Source organism: Carcharodon carcharias, chromosome 32 (assembly GCF_017639515.1).
Source record: "Carcharodon carcharias isolate sCarCar2 chromosome 32, sCarCar2.pri, whole genome shotgun sequence".
Classification (NCBI taxonomy): Eukaryota; Metazoa; Chordata; class Chondrichthyes; order Lamniformes; family Lamnidae; genus Carcharodon; species Carcharodon carcharias.
Window position 1 is genome coordinate 19308788 of NC_054498.1, and position 16908 is coordinate 19325695.

Genomic DNA, 16908 nt, shown 5'->3' on the forward strand with positions numbered 1-16908 from the left:
CTCAAGGAACATCAAATAAAGGGACGGAAATTCATCTTAGGCAAAGTGCTTTCACTGGCAGGAACAGGGCAATCAGAGACCAGAAAAAAAGTGCATTCATGAACTTGCCATGTCTCAGTCTGTGTTCCACAATTTATGCAGAATTTCAGACTGGTTTTCAGTTGGCGATGCCTTCAATGTCCAAAATTTATTATTTAGTGTCAGCTGTGGTTCAACTGGTAGCACTCACACCTCCGAGTCAGAAGGTTCTGGGTTCCAGTCCCACCCCAGGGACTTGATCAAGGCTAACATTCCAATGCAGCACTGAAGGACTGTTGCACTGTCAGAGGTTCTATCTTATGAATGATGCTAAACTAAGGATTTGTCTACTCGCTCAGGTGGACATAAAAGATCCTATGGCACTATTCTGAAGAACAGCAGGGGAGTTCTCCCTGGGGTCCTGACCAAACTTTATCTCTTAGTTAACATCACAAAACAGATTATCTGGTCATTATCATACTGTTGTTTGTGGGAACTTGCTGTGTGCAAATTGGCCGCTTTGTTTTCCGCATTAAAGCAGTGACTACACTTCAAAAAGTAGTACATCGGCTGCAAAGCGCTTTGGGATGTCCAGTGATTGTGAAACGTGCTAGATGAATGCAAGTCTTCCTTTTTATTGGAATCAGTGCAGTAATGAGGCAAGAACTGACTAATCCTTCGTCCATTCCCATCCAGCTTGAAATTATGCAATCAAAATGCTTTATGTGTCTCAACGGATCAAGGCGCCTTACAGTGCAGCCCTGTAAGAATTTGGTGATGGGCAGACAAGAAAAAGGAACAGAACTTCTCCAGTGGTTCCAGCACAGTGTTGCAGCTCGAGGTACACAAAACACAGCAAGGAGGAGCAAGGTTCACTGAAGTTTATCCAATTGCATTAACTACATTTCAATAGTGACTTTTTTTTTTAAAAAAAGTACTTTTTGGTTGTAAAGTACTTTGGAAATGTCACGAGGTCATGAAAGGTGCTATATAAATGCAAATCTTGCCAACTAATTCTCCCATTATAGAATATAATTGTATAATTCCAATCATTTCCACTTGCTTGGTAGATTATTCATCATACTTTTACTATTTTTTTCTGGGATCTTTTCTAAACATTTGCTTTGCATTAATTTCTGTTTCTGTTCCCAGGCCCTGCTTTTTTGCTTTATTCTGAAAAAAATACAGACTTCCCCTAATGCTCAGACAAAAACTAGAAGTAGGGCAGCCAGCATCTACTAGACAAAAAAATCACTTCCCACCCCATGACTGACTGCAGTTCAAGATGGCCATTATCATGTTAAATGCCAGAATCTTTCCTGACCCTCTTCATCCAAAATCACAGCAGTCTACTTCCGAGCAACCAATGCCCAAGAGCTGAATAAATTTGGTAAGGTATTAAAAAGCCAAATAATGGCAATTCTGAGATTTTACTTACAATTACTTTATCAAGACCTACCAAGTTGAAATATTTTGTAATAAAAGTAAAAAGTTACTTTCAGTCCATATTTTTGCAAATATCTGTTTCATGGTTCATGTTAATATTTTAAACATAATGTTTAGCACTGGGAAGATTATTGTTGTGAAGGTAAGGTAATGAAAATGCTGGGCTTTAGTGATTGCCAGAACACCCAAAGAAATGGAAGTTCAAATGATTACCCATGCTTGTTTAATAGTCAGAAGAGATAGAGTTATAAAGCAGCAAGTGGGCTTAGCTGGAGAAATTGTAAGTGAGGGATAATTGGCTCAGAGGTCTGTTTGAGGATAGCCCAGAGCAGGCTACATTGTCATGGAGGTGGGTAGAGCTTAGGAGGTTCTTTGGTTTCAATTTATGAGGGTTTTTGCTGGGCGAGGTTTTTAGTTTGGACCTCTTGTAGTTTGCAGCTCAAGAGAAGTTAGCCAAAATAAATGACTGCTTATAGTGCAGGTCTGTCTAACTGAGTAAAACACTAACTTCATCACTGACCCATGTGAGGTTTAATCTCAGTTTGTAATTTATGAGAACAAGAGCTGGAAGATTACCTGTTTTGAAGCTAGTGGGAGAATCTGCAGTAGGCCTCACTGTATCTTATTGCAAAAGAAAGGAACCAGATTAGCTTGGAAGTATTGGAAAGGTAACCAGAACAAGGGTCTTTGGCCTCCACAGCCAAGAGAGAGTAAATGAAAGTTTTACGTCTGAGAATAGCTGGATTCCAGAGGACTGTGGCATACTTATGGATGGTCCCTACAGGAGTGAATAGCTTTTAGGATAAGAGAATTTTTGGGGGGGTGGGGGAGTAAGAAGTAAATCTGAGTGCATAGCATACACAGTTATAAGCTATAGTGTTAACTAACTTGTATTTGCTTTGTTTAATTAAGTTTGCGTTTTGTTTAAAAAAGTTGTCTTGCGGCGTAATTCTATTGGTTAAAATGAGATATTCTGATTTCTTGTCAAGTTAATGGTCTGTAACCAGATCGTAACAATATTTATGGGTACGAAAGCATATTTCTTACCCTATTTTGGTGCGCTTCAAGCTTCATGAATGAACATTTCCGTAGATCCCCAGACATATCAGCGTAAGTCTGTGGTTTGCTTTGGTTGTCACGATCGTGTGCTGCAAGAGTCCGGACAAGCTGCTGAGCAGCCCACTGTCTGTGCTGGGAAGACAGCCTAGATGAGAGGCAGCAAGCTGCTAAGGCATTAGCCAGTTCCAGAGGGCCTACAGCAGAAGGATCATAGGAAGGATGGGCATACAAATGGGCAATAAAACCTGCTTAAACAAAACAGTGAGACAATCCCCAGTGAATGATGGCCAAGAAAGCAACAAAGCGATGGTACTTCACTCACCTTGCTACAAAGTGTCATATAACTGATCATTCAAATTCTTTAATAAAATGTTGCATTATTTAAAAAAAAATTAACCTTCTTAAAATTAAGGTGATTTTTACTTTTAAATCTTCAAATTAGCAACAAAGTGAAATACGTGTCAGATAAAATGAGTAAATCAGAAGTGAAGTTTTGACCCACTGGTCATTGTCTCAGTATGTAGATAAACTGCATAACAAAAAAAAACTGGTGTTGGCAAAGTTATCATGGATGCAAACACCATGCAAGCATTTTAGCCTAAGGTCAATAATTTTATGTGGCTGCTCAAGGTTTAAAATATCACTGTTCAAACAGCTTGTTATAATTAGTACAGTTCACACCACATTCACCTTCACATGACAACTTGAGAGACAGCACATACCTCTTCTTTCCATCTCTGCCTTGTCGTAGGTTGGTCTTAGTTTAGCTCCCTTGTCAGCAAGCAATGCCACCAATGCTTGAGTTACAACAAAGTTTGGAGATGTCACAAGTTTATTTTCCTCAGCAATACCTCTAAGGAAACTGGGTAGAAACTTTCTCTGAATGGGATCATCTATGGTAGTGAGATTCATACCTGTTGCTGCTGAGATCAAGTTCTGGGAAGACAAGGAAATATGGTAGTTTTTGACCCACAAAACTTGACAACTCCCTCCTTTTCCATCTCCCTTCTGCAGACATTATGAAAACAAACTGACCCAAGACATAACAGTTAAGGGCAAGTTTTGACCAGCTTTTTCACTTTGATACTTGCTATTAGCTTAAAATGATGCATTAATACAGCTATCCCCATGCATGTTGCAATAGTGCGTATTTGTTTTAGCGTTTGTAATTTAGGGAACTTGATCAGATGACACTGCCTCAATTTTCGTTTTAGTGCAGTTACTGCACATGTGACAAGAATGGCATTGTAACTGCGTATGCTCAGTTTGTGTTTTTTTAAAAACACTTCTCAACACCTCCTAATACTCCTCCTTACTCATCACCAACCTTCCCCAACCCTCTTATTCCTTCCCTCCTGCTTCCCCCTCCCGACTCCCTTGCTAACTTTCCTCTTATGTCTCCTGACCCCTTCACTCCCTCCTGCTCGCTGCTTTCCTCTCCCAAACCCCTCACTATCCCTCATCACTGCCTCACCCACTGTTCCTCTCCCAAACCCTCGTTATAAGTGAGGGCTCAGGTGAGGTTTGGCAAGAGGGAAGGCAAGCGAGAGGGAGTGAATGGCAGTGAGAGGAAGGGAGCGAGGAGGGACTGGAAGTTGGGAAGTGGCAAGCAGCAGGTGGGAAATGGTAGTACCATATTAAGATTAGCAAGGAGAAAGAGAATTAGCAAGTAGAAAGAATAGTAAGTACTACATTAAGAATAGTAAGAGTATTAGTGAGTGGTAGTAGAAAGAGGATTTCTGGGCCAGTTAGGTTCAAAGCAGCCAACAGATTTTTAACGTAAAAATTACAGTTCAGTAATGTTACCCACCCTTATTTATTATATGTTTTCTGATGGGAAAATGATTTTCGTTTGGCAGGTTTTCGTTTACCACGCAATGGTTTAGGAACACTTTAGGAGTGCTAACCGGGGGGTAGCTGTAAGTCAACATTACTTTTCGAGAATGGCTAAAGTAAAGAGTTGCTTTCTGTTTTTTTTCAAAACTTACAAAAAGCGTATTTCTCCTAGTTTGAGCCCTGTGTAAGTGGATGGGTTTTACACAAATTAAAATCTTTGCCCATTCAGAACACACGTACGCACACAAAGCTTGGATTCCTGGGAGCAATGTGTTTTGTGGCAGAGTGGTGGGACAGAGGTACAGACTAAGAGGTTCCCAAACAGAGTGGTTGATCTCAGCCACTTTGCTGAGAGGTGCTGAACGAAGGCTAAGCAACATCTCCTTAGGAAAGGAAAATACAAATCAGAAAGAGTTAGGAGGAAAACACCTTACATATGTAGGAAGGAAGTCAACCAGTTTTACTGCAACAGGTATGTCTATATTTCGCAAGTATTTAATTGACTGGAAAGCCCTGAGGTTATGAAACATGCCATATAAACGCAAGGCTAAGCCAACAATAATTGTACAGTTTGCAGATGTTACCTGTGTACAGAGCTGGACTAGTAGCTTTGCGGCACTTGGACTATTAGAAGCTAAACAGCCCACTGCAGTACTCAGGTAGGCCAGGCAGGAAATTGGCTTGTTGACTTTGCTGTGAACTCCACGAGGGCGATCTGATGTGCTAGTGGTACCTGGACTCGGGGAGAGACCTGCTCTACCTGCTGCAGCCAAACACATCAACCGAACCAGGGTCTTGATATCAGTCAATCCCAAAGACTCCAGACCTGCTGCTAGACTGCAACTAGAGCCACTGGAAGTAATAAATGGAAGGGCACAGCAGTGAGATACCAGCAACATTTCTTGAGAACAAAAAGATTTCTTCACACTCTTCACAGAATTTTATAAAAAATATCACTCTTATCTCAAATTTCTCATCAGGGAAATAATGCTCCCAAGGTGATCAAGTACCAAATTTTACTACAGGAAGGAAATAATTATTAATAGATTTGGTTCTAAGCAAAGTAACTTAGAAAAGTAACACACATAACTAATTCTGTTTGGTAAGATAATTCAGAAATGGTATTTACTACTGAAGACAATGCAAATTCCATTACCACCTTCTACACAAAGTTTAGGACAACCTTCTGAGTTTTTTGTTACATGAATGCAACTCATTAAAGAAAGCGCAAGTACCATTTAAAAATGATTTGGACACACTGCACATGAAGAGGGTGATAGTTTATGCTGCAACAGAACAAGGCTCTACACAGGATATGCTATTCCTTTGTAATGAACTGCAAAATGAAATTCAATATTAATTTACTTCAAGACTCATGATTGAGTTATGGAATTCTACTATGTGCTACAGTGAGCAGAAATAAAAATAGTGTCAGAACAATCCTAATCAGTGCATAAACTGTTTTGATAACATGGGAGCACATCAAGTTGGAGATCATGTTGATAAACCACTTTCAGAAAAATTAAGCTGGGAACGGGGCAAGGAAAAACATGGCTAACCATCCTTGTTTTTAAGTGAAGTAACCTGCATCAACATTTCAAAAAAATATACAGGTACAATATCTCAAACCCAGCTATCTAAAAACCGATGTCTGGTCCCAGACATTTTTTTTTAAGCTGCCATATGTGAATTTTAATTATTATTAGAGAAGTAACTCACTGGCTTGCTCAGCTAGTTGCTGCCTTGGCGTGGTGTCAGGCCACCAGTGAATATATTCAAGCTTGAAACAGATATATATTTGGCCACTCAGGAAATCAAGGGATATGGGAAACAGGTAGCAGATGATCAGCCACGATCACACTGAATAGCAGAAGGGCTGTACAGTCTACTCCTGTTCCTTTTTCTTACGATCTTATCACCAAAGGCTTAGTCAGAGGTAGGTTTTATGGAGTGTTTTAACGAAGGAGAGCGATAAGAGGTAGGGAGGTTTAGGAAGGGAATTCCAGAGCTTAGGGCCTACGTAGCTGAAGGTACGGCTGCTAATGGTGGCACAATTAAAACCAGGGGTGCTCAAGAAGTCAGGATTAGAGAAACATAGTTACCTTGGAGAGTCATGGCACTGGAAGAGATTATAGAGATAGGGAGGAGCCATAGGGGAATTTGAAAAGAAGGATGAGAATTTTTTCTTAAAAAACACCGTTGCTTAATCGGGAGCCAATATGGGTCAGTAAGCACAAGGATGATTGGCGAATGGGACTTGGTGCCAGTTAGGACATGAGGCTATCCAAAGCTGTACTGCCCAAGTTTACGGAGGGTCAAGGATTGGAGGCCAGCCAGAAGTGTGTTAGCATAGTCAAACCTAGGAGGTAACAAGGGCATAGTTGAGGGTTTCAGCAGATGAGCTCGAGGCAGGGGGTTGAGCAGGGTGATATTATGGATGTGGAAACAGGCAGCCTTCACAGTGTCATGAAGTGTAGTAGGAAGCTCATCTCGGGGTCATACCTGTCACCAAGTTTGTGAACAAGGTTTCAGGCAGCCAGTATCAAAACTAAACAGAAAATAAATCTCTGAAGTTAAATAGATTTTTTCTCAAACATCACTGAAAGCATATGGAAAATGAACAATTGTTTAAAACAGGAAGAAATTTACATGCAGAAACAATAAATTTCTTAAAAAGTCCCAGACTAATCTCATGCTTTTGCCACTTTGGCATTGAACAATCATAAAAAATTAAAAGTCTTCCTACCTGACAGATAGCAATGAAAGAGCTCTCATAACCATGGTCCTTGCCAGAAGCACCTGTGCTGCTGCAGTCACTCTCCTCAAAGCCATAACTCGGTCATGTGGGTTGAGCAGGGCAGCAGCCTGTTCTCCAAGTGTCACTCTGCCAGACGAACATTTATCTACAGATCCAAGGCAACCTTGACAGAACATTCAAGTTATATGTTACTGTGCGAGGAAAGGAGCAGAAACTGGGGCAGACATAACAACAAGGGTTGTGGAGGGTGGAAAGAGTAGAAGACACAAGGCAATATTGGACATGAGCAGAAGGCAGGAGACGACAAGCTGAAATGGGAAGAGCTAGGGCCCAAGAGGCTTATAGGACAGAAGGGAACCACTTAAGCCCACTGTGAGTTAGCAAAGAGCCGGCATAAACAATGTAAAACAAATCTCGCTACCCTGCTTTCTCCCAAAGGCAATGTACCTTCCTTTGGTGCAACTATTCATTGATTCTCCCTTCAGAAGCTGCAGTACTGCTTCAACTGTTCCCGATAGCAAAATGTTCTATGCTCCAACAATTCTTTGCATAAAAAAATCTGTAACCTGTCTCCTTATTAGCAATGATGGTTTTAAACTGCTGACCCCACTGTCAATGAGGGGAGAGTGAGTATGGCAAGATTATCAAAACCCTTAGTTGAATAGCCTAAATTTTCTCTGCTCCAATAGTCATTGCCCCAGTACCCAAAACATCTCCTCAAAACTACTTTCCCACCTAGGGTATCTCAGTCCTAGCAGATGCCTGACTACTTTTATCAGTCTACACATTTCCAGCTTTTATACCTTGTGACTCAATATGAACTGCAGGAGTCTGTTCTTCTGTGCTAAAACTGAGCAGATTAAATTACGGATACAAGCTATGCTTCTTTACGAAAAGCAGCACAAATCCAATCCAGTCAATTAATGCCCCATCAGTTTATTCCCAATCATCAACATAGTAATTGAAGAGGTCATTGACAGTGCTACCAAACAGCAGTTGCCCAATAATAACCTTCATAACCACTCGGTTCCATTTAGAGTCTTGGTCCAAACATGGACAAAGTCACGGAGCCCAAGTAAAACTGAAGTAAATGGGAAATGGGGAAAAACTCTCCACTGGCTAGGCTCAAACCTAGCAAAAAGGATGGTCATTTGAGGCCAATCATCTCAGCCACACGACAGCAGTGTGCTAGGCCAACAATATTCATCAGTCACCATCCCTTCAGCAAAAGGTCAAAGATGGTGGGGAGGGAGAGGCGGGGGTCAGAATGCTCTTTGATTATTGCATTCGCTACTTCTTAGATAATGACGCAGACCGTGCCAACATGCAGCAAAACATTCTGGCTTAGGCCGGTAAGTAGCTAGCAATGTTCTTGCCACACAAGAGCCAGCCAATGACCATTTCTAACAAGAGTCTGACCACCTGCCCATAATATTTATTGACATTATCATTGGATCCAACCACCACCAATTTTCTAGGCCAGGGTTTTCCGTTTGTCGGGAGCAGTCGTGGAGCCAATTAAGGCCCGCCCTGCGTGGGCTGCGAACGGCAGCGCTAAGCGCTACCTGTACGGGCAGAGGGAGGAGGGAGAGTCGGGTCCAGCGCTCTTTCGTGCATGCGCGCAAAACAGCACTTCAATCTTCCTGAGGCATGGAGCTGCCTCAGGGAGATTGAAGTGCTTTTTAAAAAAAATAAATACCTACAATAAAAATTTAATGAAATATGTCCCCTCATGTGACTGTGTCACATGAGATGGGGCATGTTTTTATTTTTCAAAAAAAGTTTTTATTTAATTTGTAAAAGCTTTAGGAAACCTCATCCCACTTGTGGATGAAGTTTCCGAAAAAACGTAAAGGCCACTTGGCCTTTTCTCCTGCCCGCCAACTGTAAGGTTGGACAGGCAGCGTAAAATTCAGGTTAATTACCCAGTCAATAGTGTTAATAGGCCTAATAGTTATTGGCGGGCACATGGGGAATGAAATATCGCACGACTTCGCGATGATGTCGGGACACATACCTAATGTCATCGCAGATCATTTAACGTTCCGGTGTGTTGGGCGCGCACCCGCACGCCGAATAGAAAATTCTGCCCCTAGGGGGTTATCATTGAACTGATATTTAACTTGACCAGTCATTTAAATACTGTAATAAATAACTACACAAGCATCTCAGAGGCTGGGTATTATCTGGGGACTCACTCCCGACTCCTTAAACCTTCTCACCATCTATAAGACACAACTCAGGAGTGGGACAGAATACCCTCCACTTGCCTGCTTGAGTACAGCTCCAACAACACTTAAGTTTGATACCATTCAGGATAAATCAACTTGCTTGATCGGTACCCCATTCACTGCCTCCACCATGGTTGCAGCGTATGCCATCAACAAAACGTACTGCAGCAATTCGTCAAAGCTGCTTCGACAGAGTCGGCCAAACTCTCAATATCTACCTCTAGAACAAGGCAACAGGTGTACTGGAACACCAGCATCTCTAAGTTCCCCTCCAAGTTGCACACTGCTTCGAATTGGAGATATATCAATGTTCCTTCATTGTCATCGGGTCAGAATCCTGGAACTTTCCACCTAACTGCACTTTTGAAGTACCTTCACCACATGGACTTCCAGGGGTTTAAGGTGGCTGCTCAGTACTGCATTCTCAAGGGCATTTAGGGATGGGCAATTCCAGTCTTGCCAGCAGCGTCCACATCCCACGAATAAATACAAACAGAATTATAAAACTACAAGCCATGATTTTATGATTATAATAAATAACACAGGAAGTTGCAGTATGCAACCACACCTTTGTTTTCAGCCTAAGCTGAGTAGTAGGACTCCCATCTGAGAGTCAGATGATTGAGAGTTCAAGATCTGCTCCAGAGGCTTGAGCACATTACCTGATATCCAAGGACTGAGAGTGAGTGCTGAACTGGGCAAAGCGCCATCTTTCAGATGAGAAATTAATCTACTTTCTCAAGTAGGTGAAAAAGTTTCATGTCATGAAGAACAAGAGTTCCCCCCAGCATTCTATCATTTGCTCCTCAACCATCTTCACTGAAATATATTGGGCTGATCTTGCTGAAACAGATCATCTGGTGTCGTGTCTAGTTAGACTCTTCCCTTCACCTCAAAATATTCCTGTGCTCTAACATGCTGAAACTGTGACCCGATAACAGCCTGGCAATGGCTATGGTAGACCAATGATATATATTTTTTTAAATCTCCAAGTGCAATTTATCACCTGAAGAAACAATCCTCCACAGTTTTAACTTTCCAATTTCTGGACCATACTTCCCTGCATATACTCCATCTGCCACCTTGTAGTCCACTCATTTAATCTGTCTATATTTCTTTACAGCTCTGAAGAGGATCATACAGACTCTAAACACTAACTCCGTTTCTCTCTCCACAAATGCTGCTAGACCTGTGCCGTCCTCAGGTTGATTTTTTTTTTTGCTGCAGTAACAACTGTCAGGTTGTTAAAAAGGCACTTGCATTGTTAATTGCCAGCCCTAAATTTCTATAGCGAGTTTAATGGGCAATTAACAAGCAAATATAATAAGTTAAGTAATGGGGAGGCTAAGGGCAAAGGTGCCATTTGTTTGAAACAAATGGCAGGGTGATGTAAATTCTAGAAATTTGCAACTCATGCCACCTCTTTTAATCCCCTGAATTTGCTGGCTGATTTGCATATTAATAACTGTGTGCCTCATTAACACTGTGGTATTTTTCAGCAAGATGTGGCCCTATGTCTGGTTATTTATCTCATTGCTGTTGGTTGAACTTTGATCTGTGCAAACTGGTTGCTGCATTTCCCTACAATTCAACAGTAGCTACACTTCAGTAAGTTCTTTGTTGGGTTTTGTAGTGGGTCAGGGCACCGATCATGAAACATGCCACATAAATGCAAGCTCTTTTCTTTCTTCAGTGTTAGCATTACACTACTGACAATCTATATTAAAGACAGAGAGTAATGTATCCAAGTTTGCTGAAACAAAGAAAGGTGGGAATGTGAGCCATGAGGAGGACACAAAAAGGCTGTGAACAGATATGGACAGGTTAAGTGAGTGGGCTACAATGTGGCAGAGGGAGTATAATGTGGGGAAGTGAAGGGTTATTCACTTTGGTAGAAGAATAAAAAAATATTTTTTAAAAAGGTTTGAAATTTCTAAATGTTGATTTTCAGCAAGACTTGGTGTATTCTTCAAGGAACACCGTTAACAAGTAGGTACAGCAAGCAAATAGGAAGGCAAACAGCATGTTGGCCTAACATTTAAAGGGGATTGAAGTGCAATAATAAAAAAGCCTTGCTACAATTGTGTAGGGCATAAGTAGTGTGTGCAGTTTTGGTCTCCATATCTAAAAGAAGGCAGTAAAACAAAGGTTCACTAGATTGATTCCTGAGTTGTCCTACAATGAGGCTGAATAGATTGAGCCTATATCCTCTGGAGTTTAGAAGAATGAGGGGACGATCTTACTGAAACTTCCAAGTCTGAAGGGGTTCGACAAGCTATACATAGGCTTTCTTCCCTGGTTGGAGAATCTAAAACATAGGGAGCACAGTCTCAAGATAAAGGGGTCGATCATTTAGGACGGATGAGGAAAAATTTCAGAGCTTTGTGAAACTTTGGAATTCTCTACTCGAAGGTTGTGGAAGTTCCAACGTTGAGTGTATTCACGGCTGGGGTAGACAGATTTTTAATTTCTCAGGGAATCAAAGGATATGGGAGCGGGCAAGAAAATGGAGTTGAGATCAGCCATGATGGTACTGAATGGCAGTGTAGGCTCAAGGGGCTGTATGGTTTACTGCTGCTCCTATTTTTAATATTCTTATAAAGTCTAACTACTCAAAAATTAGCAACTCTTCCATTAAAAGCTCATCCTCCTTTGCCGTCTAACCCGACAGATCACACTGTATGTAAATTTTCTTTGCCCCACACGGTATCTCATGCACTCGTTCAGATTCCTCGGGCTATTACAGTACTCCAAAAAAAAAGACAGAAAGGCAATGGAAGAAGAACTAAACGTCCTGAGCAAATAAAAGCAGTTAAGTTCGTTAAATGTTAAGAGGAAACAGGGGGACAAAAAAAAAAACAACATTTGGAGGTAAACTGGAAGCTAATACAAATGAAATGCCCAAAGGTAGCGCTAACAGAAGAGGTTTGCAATGAAACAGTAATAATACAACAAAATAACACTTCCCTGTAAATGAAAACTAAATTAGCACCAGAAAGGGCCAGGTTCCTTCCCTTATATAATAATGAAAGTGAGGACAATCCATTTGAATTTGGAACAAAAGTATAAATGAAAGGAAGATAATTATAAGTTTTTTTCTATAATGATAGTGAATCGTATTGTTAATCTAATTATAAACTGATCTTTCAGCATTGATGATCTACAGCGATGAATAAATTGAATCTTTAATTACCGAAGCATTTGGAACTCTATTCAATTTTCCTGTGAAACCTGTCTTGGTAATGTTCCATTTTCAGGTATTTAATAATTTGATGTTAGCAATTCCAATTTTATTGCATAATATATTTTTGTTAGACCAACCTATTTGCATGAGGGTTTCTTCCATACTGTTGGTTGCTGTTACCATGGCAACAGATGCTCCCAGTGGATCGCTGTCGGGAAACTGTACCGGCTCAGGTACAATTCTACGTTCATTCAGGCCAAGGGGTCCAGCTAACAATTCAAACTCCTCCTCTCCAGTCAGCTTCTCATCCTCATCAACATCTAGCATGTCCCAGTCTTCTGCACGGTTAAGACAAAAAGATATCAATAAGGATAGAGCTGTATGTCTGAAGTTCAACACCATCCAGGGCAAAGCCTCCCGCTTGATTGGGACCCTATCCATCACCTTAAATGTTTACTCTCACCATCAACTACGCACAGTAGCAGTATTGTGTACCATATACAAGACGCACTGCAGTAACTTGCTAACTCTCCTTTCACAGCACCTTCCAAACCTGTGACCTCTATCATCTAGAGAGATAAGGGCAGGCAGACACATGGGAACACCACCATGCAAGCCACACACCATCTGGACTTAGTGACAATGATATAGTTCTGAGTCAAAGTCCTGAACTCCCTTTCTAACTGCACTGTGGGTGCACCTACACCTGATCAAGGCAGTGGCTCACAACCACTTTGTCAAAAGGGAACTTGGGATGGACAATAAATTTTGGCCTCACTAGTGACTTTCACATCCCATGAAAGAATGAAGAAATCGATTTGGTTCCTTATACGGCCAGTTTCTGGATCTTAAATCACATCTCTTGGGAAGGCGGTGATTGGAAGTGAAGTGTTGCCCCTTTTCTCTCAAAGAAAGGAAAATATGACAGAGAAACCTTTTCTACAGATAGTAGTAGGTCCTGGACAATGGGACAAACATTAAAATCAGAGCTAGGCCAATCAGTAAAGAAGTTGAAAAACATTTCTGGACGCAAAGGGTGGGAGAAGAGTGCGCAAAAAGCAATAGATGCAAGCTCAACTAATAATTTTAAATCGAAGATCAATAGATTTTTGCTGGCCAAGGGAATGAAGGCATTTAGAGCCAAGTAGGTGGATGGAGTTTGAATAATGACTAGTTACTATCTAATTGAATGGCAAAACAGGTTCAAGGGGCTGTATGGCATACTCCTGTTTCTATGATTGGAAGTAGATCAGTGTTGCTTTTGAGCATCACTAGTGCTAGTCTAGCATGGTATACGCCCTCACATAAAAGTAAAAGGAAAGATCAGGAAAATAACCAGAAAATTTCATCCTCAAAATTTAAACTTAATAGTGACATCAATTCTGTACTGTATGCTACTATGTGGCACAAATGTTGCTTGGGCTGATAAGTGGCAAGTAACATTCATGCCACACAATTGGCAGGCAATGACTATCTCCAACAAGAGAGAACCTAACCATCTCCCTTTAAAATTCAAAGCATTACCATTGCTGAATACCCCACTAACAACACCCTGGGGGTTACCATTGACCAAAAACTGAACTAGACCAGCCATATAAATGCTGTTGGCTACGAGGAGGTCGGAGGTTGAATTCTCCAGCAAGTAAACTCATCACCTGAGTCCCCAAAGCTTGTTCACCAACTACAAGGTACAAGTCAGGAGTGTGATGGAATACTTTCCACATGCCTGGATAAGTGCGGCTCCAATAGCACTCAAGAAGGTGACCACCATCCAGGTCACAGCAGCCCACTTTGATTGGCATCCCATCCACCATCTTAAGCATTCACTCCCTCCACTACCCATGCAAAACAGATGCTACACTAACCTCAGGTACTAGGGAAATACAAAAAACTTTTTCTCTTCTGTCTTGAATTAAACTTAATTGCGGAGCGCCGAGACAAACGATCACCAGCAGCTCCAAGGAACAAAAATTGTGCTTCCGAAATCTCTTGATATCGATTCCGCACGGATAAAGTGCAAGCGCCTCGTCCATGTGCCATGTGCATACTCTACAGGATGCACTGCAGCAACACAGCAAGCCTCCTTGGACAGCACCTTCCAAATCTAAGACCTTTGCCATCTAGAAGGACAAGGGCAGCAAATGCATGGGAACACCACCACCTGCAAGTTCCCCTCCACACACTATGCCGATTTGGAACTATATCGTCAAACAAAAGAGACATGCTGTCAAAGCTTTTCATCTCACACACGTCAGGACAGAATTGCAAGAATATCAAATTTCCCTTTGAAATTTGGTATTCTTGCAATCTTGCTTTTTTCAGCAATACTCAAGTTCTGTACTGCCAAGCGACTATAATGATATCGCCACTCCTTCACTGTCACCAGAGCAAAATCCTGGAACTCACTCCCTAACAGCACTGTGGGTGCACCTACACAAAATGGATTGCAGCATTTCAAGAAAGCTCTCACCACCATCTTCAAGGGATTGACAACAAATGCTGGCCTTACCAGCAGCTCTCACATCCAGGACTAAAGAAGGACTAAAATGTCTCTTATCAAATTTAAATGGTCATGTTATTTAAATGGTCAGTGGTTAAGCAAATACCTTCATATATGCTGTCCTGCTTGCCTATCAGATCTGGTGCCTGGCCTTTGTATCTGTAAAATGAACAATATTCATTTTTCTAATAACAGAGATAAAAATCATAAAAAAAGAGCTCAGTCAGATCCAGTTATTTTAACCATGTTGGTTGTGGATAGAGATGTACTCCAGATTCAATTTCCAGAGCTGGTGATGAGCGTTGTGCTGGGCTATCTGCATTATTTTCTTGCTTAGATAACATTGAAGCAACATTGATGCTTCACACAATTAATTACTTTTTCCTCAGCTGTTGTTACTGTAATGTGGGCAAATCCAGTGGCAGCAAGTTCCCCTGAGTAGCAAAATGAGAAATAATATTTCTTTGATGCATTATTTGGCCAAGGGAAAGCATTGGAGAACTACTGCTCTACTTCAAATATAAGTCAAGGAAATCGTCAACATTTACTTTTTGCCTTAAGATTTCCCTACTTCTATGTGCAGATGCCCACCCCCCTGCAAATTTAGTTTAAATTTTCCCCAATCATGCTAGTGAACCTCCCTGCGAAGACATCATTTCATCATCAAAAGCCCTTTAACATACTAAACCAGAGAGCTTGAGATTAACTGTACTTAAATATCGGTGCCTACTGACCAAAGTATTAATATTGTTGAGATTTTCAAAAAGTTAAAATGCTTTAATAAAAATTTCTACATTTAACTCACAGACCCTGCTGATATTTAACAACACTGATTCATGGAAGAAAACTTTCAGTATTTATCAGAATTCACATACTTATTTGCATTCAAAAGATCTTCCTAGAAAATTTAGGAGGCAAGTTGTATTATGTCCACAATTATTTGAAAATGTCTCTCATCTCACCTTTCTGAAATTGGGGCCTTTGTCTTGCTCTTCGTGGCCAGGTACTTGTCCCTACAGCTGCTACATAAGAGGTAATATGGATTTCCACTCCCGCACTCACCACCGAACCATCCATCGACATAGGACCCATTGCTGCGGTAGCCCTGCCGGTTGGCACTGCGCCCACAGCCTGGATGGTTTCTCTTCATGTGATGATTAAATTGGGCGACATTTACATCACAGAGCTCGCAGATGACTACTTCATCTCTTTCATCAGACTCACAAACATGCTGTAGAGAGATCAAGGGATCAATTAGAGGAGGGAATATTTACAAAAAAATCTCAAACAATTAACATGCCAGGGGTTCAAAGCAATCATAAACAATTTCAAAAGAGTAGCAAAAGCAAAATGTTAGTAACTGTGTTAAGGGATTTTCTTTATTCTTTGAACAATATGCATATTTCATAGGGCACAAGAGTAAAACTTAGCTTGACTGATTCGGAGGAAACTCCGAATCAGTCAAGCTCAGCACACATTAACATGCTGCTGTGATGGTGCTTCACCTTAAGTGATCAAATAAGGACCTGGGCTTTCAAATGAAGCTAAACTGAACTGCCAACTTCTATGTCCACAAATCCTACACTGCTGCAGACTTAGAGGGGATAATGGGGTGTGGAGGATGCAAATAATTTGATGAAAGAAAGTCTTATTAAAAGTAGGATTATCTATCTTAATTTAAGCTCTTTACTGAATAGGACTACACTGCTATAGACCCAGAAGTCACAGCAAGCTACTAAATATATTATGAAGCTATTATGGCTTAGTAACTTAAGGTTCATTCAAATTACTGTCTTGGTAGCACTATAAAACAGCTACCTCATTAAGAGGTGGGGGAGGAGCAGTAGTGGGCTAGGTAGAATAGCCTTAACTTTTG

The 16908-nt window shown here is 41.0% G+C and overlaps 1 protein-coding gene and 1 pseudogene across 11 annotated transcripts in view; both read right to left on the bottom strand.

The window, feature by feature from the left end:
- herc1 (HECT and RLD domain containing E3 ubiquitin protein ligase family member 1) overlaps positions 1-16908 on the bottom strand; it is a 231321-nt gene that overhangs the window by 60984 nt on the left and 153429 nt on the right. For 8 of the 11 annotated variants that reach the window (XM_041178586.1, XM_041178583.1, XM_041178585.1 and 5 more), the window contains exons 46-52: positions 15995-16263; positions 15139-15191; positions 12670-12870; positions 7106-7280; positions 4944-5211; positions 3246-3459; positions 2512-2768 (exon numbers count right to left, since the gene is read on the bottom strand). In XM_041178586.1, the coding sequence (XP_041034520.1) occupies positions 2512-2768; positions 3246-3459; positions 4944-5211; positions 7106-7280; positions 12670-12870; positions 15139-15191; positions 15995-16263 (1437 nt within the window). The remainder of the gene's footprint in view (positions 1-2511; positions 2769-3245; positions 3460-4943; positions 5212-7105; positions 7281-12669; positions 12871-15138; positions 15192-15994; positions 16264-16908) is intronic. The other 3 variants (XM_041178588.1, XM_041178587.1, XM_041178589.1) reach the window with 2 other exon arrangements.
- Positions 14458-14619, bottom strand: LOC121272164 (annotated as a pseudogene).